This window comes from Arachis ipaensis, chromosome B01, assembly GCF_000816755.2.
Source record: "Arachis ipaensis cultivar K30076 chromosome B01, Araip1.1, whole genome shotgun sequence".
NCBI lineage: Eukaryota > Viridiplantae > Streptophyta > Magnoliopsida > Fabales > Fabaceae > Arachis > Arachis ipaensis.
The window spans coordinates 73811359-73818629 of NC_029785.2; the positions used below are offsets into that span (position 1 = coordinate 73811359).

The 7271-nt window shown below is 33.9% G+C and overlaps 1 protein-coding gene and 2 long non-coding RNA genes across 6 annotated transcripts in view; all 3 read left to right on the forward strand.

The window, feature by feature from the left end:
* The window catches only part of LOC110271461, an 18973-nt gene extending 14953 nt beyond the window's left edge, over positions 1 to 4020 (forward strand). Inside the window, exon 3 of the long non-coding RNA XR_002362140.1 lies at positions 3527 to 4020. This is a non-coding gene — a long non-coding RNA (uncharacterized LOC110271461). The remainder of the gene's footprint in view (positions 1 to 3526) is intronic.
* On the forward strand, positions 645 to 2506 carry LOC107618524. 2 transcript variants are annotated; one of them, XR_002362139.1, is made up of 6 exons: positions 645 to 890; positions 1017 to 1195; positions 1562 to 1605; positions 1857 to 1875; positions 1971 to 2017; positions 2396 to 2506. It is a non-coding gene; the product is annotated as an uncharacterized LOC107618524 (long non-coding RNA). The 2 variants fall into 2 exon arrangements; XR_001615275.2 differs by lacking the exons at positions 645 to 890; positions 1017 to 1195; positions 1562 to 1605 and having other exon boundaries at positions 1771 to 1875.
* Positions 4468 to 6331, forward strand: LOC107608279 (1,4-dihydroxy-2-naphthoyl-CoA synthase, peroxisomal-like). Of its 3 annotated transcripts, XM_021122382.1 has the most exons (6): positions 4468 to 4556; positions 4696 to 4992; positions 5069 to 5191; positions 5582 to 5683; positions 5837 to 5894; positions 6052 to 6331. In XM_021122382.1, exons 2-6 carry the CDS (start codon positions 4789 to 4791, stop codon positions 6087 to 6089), a joined length of 525 nt encoding a protein of 174 aa, XP_020978041.1. In that variant the 5' UTR covers positions 4468 to 4556; positions 4696 to 4788; the 3' UTR covers positions 6090 to 6331. The 3 variants fall into 3 exon arrangements, with proteins under 3 accessions (XP_020978041.1, XP_016165606.2, XP_020978042.1); XM_016310120.2 differs by lacking the exon at positions 4468 to 4556 and having other exon boundaries at positions 4638 to 4992; XM_021122383.1 differs by lacking the exon at positions 4468 to 4556 and having other exon boundaries at positions 4638 to 4992; positions 6070 to 6331.

Here is a 7271-nt window from a genome sequence, read left to right on the forward strand (position 1 = left end):
TTACCCTTTTAGTATATCTTAAATAAAATAATATTTTTTTAATAAAATACTAATATATAATATATTTCAAAAATACATTGATAATAATCTTAATAAATTAATAATAATAATCATAGTGATTTTCTTTATTGCCCAAACCTTATTAGCTTGAACATTAAATACTCTCATTACTCAAAACTTATTAACTTAAGCTTTATTATTTCCGATTTTTCACCGCTTATCATTTAATCTCTTGGCCATCAAATCTCATGAATTTTCTCAAAATACCACATCACAACAGTACTAAAATTATCAAAACAACCCCAACTAAACTGTTCCTCAAAGCCAAACCACACTACTAGAAAATTAGTTATTACAGACGGATATTTCCGATGGATTTTATCCCACGGAAATACAGAGGGAATTTCAGAGGGATTTTTTGTCGGAAAACAAAAAAATGGATTAGCATAAATTACAAACGGAAAAGAGAATCCGTCGATAATTCTGTCGGAAAAATAATTTTTTTTTTCCGTAGAAAATGGTTACAGACGAAAAATCCGTCTGTAACTAAATAGACAAAACGCTGCGTTTTATTAAATTATTACAGACGGAAAATCCGTCTGTAATTTAAATTTTCCATCGGAAATATTAAATTAACCCTAATTTAACCTTAAGTGTCTCGAGCTTCAGTCAGACTCTACACAAGCTTCTTCCTCTCTCTGTCGCACGAACAGCTTCTTCTCTCCGTCGCGCGAACAACTTCTTCTCTCCGTCGCACGAGCTTTTTCCGCCGTTGCCGCCGTTCGCGTCGCACGAGCTTCCTCCGCCGCCGCTCTCGTCGCATCTGCTCCCTTCATCGCCGTCATCACAGAGCTCTCTCTTGTCGCGTTTGCTCCCTTAGTGAATTTCAGGTATACTCTGATTTTGTGATTCTGGTGCTTAGGGTTCAATTTTTCTGTGCCAATTTTAGGTTTATCAAATTTTCTTAGCAGATTCTATTTTCTTGTTGCTGTTAATGCTGATTGAGCTTGTTGTAGGTTTATCAATTATTTTATTATCAACGAAGAAAGAGATTTTTTGTCGATCATTTCTGCAGCAATTTGTGAAACTCGGTGGTTGTTGTTGAATGGCGAAGTTTGGAATGATAGTTGACTCTGTTGGTAACTTCTTCTCCGACAAAGACTAGCTTCCCTAGTGTGACCCTGACATCGTCGCTGTAAGCCTTTTCTTTTTATCGATTTCATTTTCTTCATTCAGAATTGATATCAACTTGTGATTTCTTGTTATCTATTGGTCGTGATTTCAGTCTTGATGTTTAGGTCAAAATCAAGTTAGCGCTTGCAATAGGTTTAGGGTTTAGATATAAATCAATCACATATCTTTTGTTACTTTAGTTAAGGAGGAAGAATTGCAGCTTCTATGAAATAATTCCCTGTTATAATAGATCATTGTGTAATCAGTTAAAGCTATAGCTTGGAGCATGATATGTTTCATTCACAAAAGAAATTATTGATAACAATTGAAACCTCCTTGTCTTTTTATTGCTCCTTTGCTGCTTTTTATTACTCGAGTTTTTGTGCAGGGGTGTGAGAGAGAGGTTGCTGAGGCTGGGAAGCAATCCAATGAGTTCTTGCAAGAGTGTCTCCTGTGATTATCGTGGGCTCTTGTTCACTTCAAGGGTATGTTATAGTTGTCTAGAACAGAAATTTAATTTAGTTAATGGCTTCTTCTCTGATAATGCTTCTTCTCAGTAATTTTGCGTTTGGAGTATTAGCAGAATTTTCATTTTACTTATTTGATTATTTGATTTGTGTTTGTGATTTTGTGACTGTGTGTGTCCCATGAATGGTGAATTCGTTCCCCTTTGGCCAAAGTAGTTTTGTTCCCCAGATGCTGGTAATTTATTGCTTGTAATGTTTTAATATATATTAGAGAGTAAAAAAATAACATAGGTTTGATATATTGATATATTGATATATGTCTTTATGCAGGTTCAATATCCAAGTAGTAGTGATCTGACACACATCAAAGATTCAAGGTTTGACTCGTTCATTATTTTGTTTTAAATAATTATATAGACTGTTTCTTCATTTTTTCTATTTCCAATTTTATCCTGTCAGACAATATATGTCAATATGATCATCTTGTACATGCACTAACTCAGACTAAAAAATATAATGGACAAAAAAAATATAATCCTTGACAAAAAAAGAAAGATAATTACTTGCAACTAGTTAAGTAAATTAATTAGGTATAAGTAACAAGTTTTTGCTTCCAAGAAAGCCTATAAGTTTATGCATTATTTGCATTCCCTCAAAGTTGAATAATTGAACTTATTATATATAACATCAAGAACTGTAGCACTAAATGTTTTCTGATTAGGTAAGGTAGCAATAGTTGACTTTTTCAGTGGCAGCGAGAATTTCAGGCAAACAAACTGAGGCAAGACACTGCTTGACAACCAAATCCAATGATTCGGAGGATTCTTTAACTGATGGGAGCAGAAGTAACCTTTTGGAAGTTAATGATTAGTGTTTTTTGGTGCTCTCTATAATTCTTAAGTCTTTTGGGGCTTCCATGTTATTCCACTCAAGCATTCACCAGTGGTGTCACTATTTTCACTGTTTTCAAGTTTCAGAAGTAGATCACCATGAAAGACAAGTAGAGGAAGCTCAGCAGAAAGGATTGTCCCTCACTAATGGAGATAAGGTATAATTTTTTATATTAAATATAATTTTAAAGAGTCTAATAACTAACTAGAGAAGCAGTTTCTGATAGTCAATTTCAATCAATTTCACTTTACTATTTCTTTTGGATTGCTTACTTGAAAAATTGAGGCCACATGCTTTTGATTATTTTTTTTCTTTATTTGTTTGTTTGGATCTTTAATTTCGAGTAGCTGTGCTATGATTTATGATCTATTCCACTCTCAGTTTCTTTTGATGCTATTTTTCTTCATCCAAGTTTTTTAATTATTCATTGTGTGAGTTGTCGAGCTGGGTTAATTCAGTTTTTTTTGTGTCTAAGGTTTAGCAACTATGCATTTTAGCTTCCTCTGCATTTCTGTTCTTGGATGTGCATAAGAATTTTGTTTCCATTTGATATTTGGATGTGCATAAGAATTTCGTTTCCATTTGATACTTGGTATAAGATTATATTTGGCCTTGTTATCTTTATTTTTTATATCTGAACTTATTTCTTCCCAGTTTTTGTTTTGACATGACACGTTAATATTCAATGGAACTAATTTAATTTTGAATGATTTTTGTCTTCAGGAAGTGCAGCGATTAGTTAATTATCAGGTAACATTAGTTAATTATCAAATTCATAACATGCTTTGGGATCTCATCCACAGAATCTTCCCCTCTAATTTGTTGAATGGATATCAAATTAGGGGTGAAGATCAAAATCACTTGATTTTATTTTTCATTGAGGAACTATTAGCTACTCAAGTGGAAAAAGGATTAAAGTATGTGTGAGTAATAATTCGTGTGGGTATCTGCTTGATCATAATTGCTTTGCTTTGGTGTGCCTTTTAATCTCTCAGGCAAATGTAGCTTCCGGAATGGCGGTCCATGATGACTGCAAGTTGCGGTTTTTGGAGCTTAAGACAAAAAGGACTCACAGGTTCATAGCTTTCAAGATTGAGGAGAATCAGAAGCAAGTCATTGTGGAGAAGCTTGGTGAGCCAGCTCAAGGCTACAAAGATTTCGCTGCTTGCCTCCCTCCTAATGAGTGCCGCTATGCTATATATGATTTTGAGTTCTTGACCGAAGGCAATGTCCCTAAGAGCAGGATTTTCTTCATTGCTTGGTAATTAGATGTTTGCTTGTTTGTTTGTTCATATGCCTGCTGGTTGCTTTTGCTGTTGATTGATATTAATTTGATTTTTGTGTGCCTTTGTGCCTTTGTGATATTAATTTGATTTTCTAGTTATAAATTAATCTCTAAACAGTTGCATTGTGTTACTTGTTCCAATTTTTCTTGCGTACTACTTGAATAGCATGATGAGGTTCAAAATTTTAAATTTCTTAACCCTGTGCGTTTCTTCTTTTTCACAGTTTTGTACAAGAATATGATCCCTAGTAACTTTACGATGAGATTAAATGCGAATCAGCAACTTTCACCGGAGTTGGATCTCTTCATGAAACAGAGGCTCCAAAATTATGAGTTAAAACGAAAGAAACTTGGTACTCGAATTGGACAGACTAAGTTCCCCTTCTGTAATACTCCGAAGTTAGGTCATCTTCTTCTTGCACTAAAATTGTTCGATGAATTGCCTCACTCACCTGTCAAACAAAATTTCTGCTAACCTACGTGTTCACTCCCTAACAAGTTGCATATCAGAATAATTAATTAATAAACTGATGTGTTTATCTGAATTATTTCACATTAAACACCAAACTCATATGACATATATAATAGGCCATGGATTTCTTATATATTGACTTAGAAATTATTTATTTATTTTTTCACTTTTCAGAAGCACACACTCTTTTTTGGCGCGAAGTCAACAGTAACTGTGCCGTTACAGTAACTCTCTTTCCCCTTATCAGCTTATCTTATCCAAAAATTCGGTATGAAATCTTCCAATCTACTCTATCCCTTTAATTTCAATAAAAGTTAGGGGGAAAAGAAAAAAGCACCAATGCTTTATGCTTCCCTTCATTAGTGCATAACTAAGTAACTAACCATAACTTTTATCTCACAAAAAAGCTTCAATGGCAGAGAAGAAGAACCTGCTTGTACTTGACACCGTGACCAGGAGACTCGCCTCCATAGTCAACCACCTTGGTGCCTCTTCTCAATATGATCACCCTTCTCTTCATCCCCACAACCAACTCCAACTTGGCCTCTGACTCTTCAACTTCCCGGAATGATAGCTACAAACATGTTCACGGTGATGTTCCCTCCCACGACGTCGTTTGGAGGGTCATCGCTTCTGATACTGACTCCGACAAGGAGTTCACTGACATCATCTACGAGAAGGCTGTTGGGGAAGGCATAGCCAAGGTTTGGGTTTCAGCTTTCAACTTTTTCAAGTTCATTTTTATTTTGGATTTTTGTGATTAGGTGAGTGTGGTTGCAGATTAATATTAATAGGCCTGAGAGAAGGAATGCCTTTCGACCCAATACAGTTAAGGAACTTATTCGTGCTTTCAATGATGCCAGGCATGATAGTTCTATTGGGGTTGTCATTCTTACTGGCAAGGTATGCCTCCTCCCTACTCCAGTGTTTTTCAGAAATTCTGTAAATTGATGCGTTGACCTCAAAAATTAAGGTTAATTGAGATGGATTCAGGCCAAATGGTTGGGGTTGATGCCCCTTTTGACTAGAGTTTAATTTTGATATACTATTATCCAATCAAATCTACTCTTAGAGTCGGATGATCATTCAAGTGATTGGTGTTAAAATGAGTTTAATTGAATGTCAGTGTATTGCATCAAATTAAATCCTTCCTTGATTATTTTAAACATGATGCTTCCATTGAAAAGGACATTTGGCCATGTTGTTGTCACTTTGACATGAATGGAATATTCACATTTTATGTGTAAACTAGTGTGAACTTGATTGATGTTGATTTGCCTATTTATTTTGTAGGGGACCAAGGCATTTTGTAGTGGTGGTGACCAAGCTTTGAGGATAGCAGATGGTTATTCTGATAATAAAGATATTGGTAGCCTTAATGTGTTGGACTTGCAGGTTTATTGATTGTTGACATTTTTTATGAGGCAATTATTAGTGTTATTATGCCAAAATATAAGATTAGTATGATTCTTGATCCCTAGTGTTGTTGAATCTTACGATGAAATTGTATTTCCTGAACCGTCTGAGGGTTTTCTGGCGTGTGTGCAGAATCATCCTGCTGTTGTTGTGCCTAGGCTTCCTGCTGGTTTGAATTTGCCTAGCCCAGGTGAGTTCTTTCAAATGTTATTTTTCATTCTGCACTCTGTGAAGAACCCTTTAATTATTTTATTTTTGTTTTGATCTCTGTTTGCTTTTGTTGTTCTCTCTGTTTTTCTATGTTTTGATTCTTTGGCATAGATTGGTTTACTCCAATTCCAATTCAGATTTTAATTCTATTTCAGTCAGGAGATGTCAAGATTAACTTTCAATGTGGAGCTTGATACTGCTAATGCAACTTAGTTATTTATTAATATTTTAGATTATCCTATCTTTAAGTGCTAAGTGTAATTTGTGACATTCATGTAACATTGGGATGGTCATCTTATTTTTTTTGGGTATCTTTTTATCAAGACAATGAGATATTGGCCAATGATGTTGAAAAATAACATCCAATTTTATAGGTATCATGTAATGAATATTATGTTTATTTATGTGATTTTTGCCTCTCTTTTTTCAATTTACAGTGTTTGATGGAGTAAATTTAGAAAACAAATCTAAAGTATTCATTTTGCAATGGAAAAATCTAAAAAAAATTCTATTTTATCTTACTGACGAATTTACAGACGAATTTTCTGTCTGTAATCAGAACGTGGGATGATTTTCCAAAGTTTAAATTACAGACGGAAAATTTGTCGAAAAATTCGTCTGTAATTTTCCGACGGAAAAAAAATTTGTCGGTAAATAATTTTCGAACGGGCTTTTACAGAGGGACAAAATCCGTCGGTAATTTCGTCGGTAACCAAAAATCCGTTTGTAAATCTGTCTGTATTAATCCATTTTCTAGTTGTGCCAACAAATCACAAGCAACAACAATAATTCAACAAGATTTTAACATAAACTTAATCAAATTCAAAAAATAATCAATCAAACCAACATTAATTTATTAAATTCATATTTAATTATTATAAAATACCATATCCTACTTTCGTATGAAATCAAAAGAACGAAAATTTCAAAAAAGCTTTTTGATCGAGCTGCTGAAGAAGAAAATGTCAGAAATCGTCTGTGCCTACTAAAACTCCAATTGGCCGAACTCAATAAAAAAGAGAGCTATATTACCATCAACTTCTACCGAACAAAAATCACGCCAATGTGTAGAGAAAGAGGATACGAACATTTTTATTAAATTAGATTTTTTATTAGAATTATAAATCTAAAAAAATCGAGGTTGGAAGAGTTAAGGTTCCATTGTTTTTCGTCACCCTCACTCTCGGTTACTTCCATTCTTTTCTTTTCTCAAAGGTTTGTTTCCAAGAATATAAAGAAGATTATTAGATGGTAAAAGGTCGGTATGTGTCGTTATCATACATATATGTGTACATGTATATATATAATACATTTTTTTTTTTTTTTTTTTTTTTTTTTTTTTCGGTTTTGCACAGAA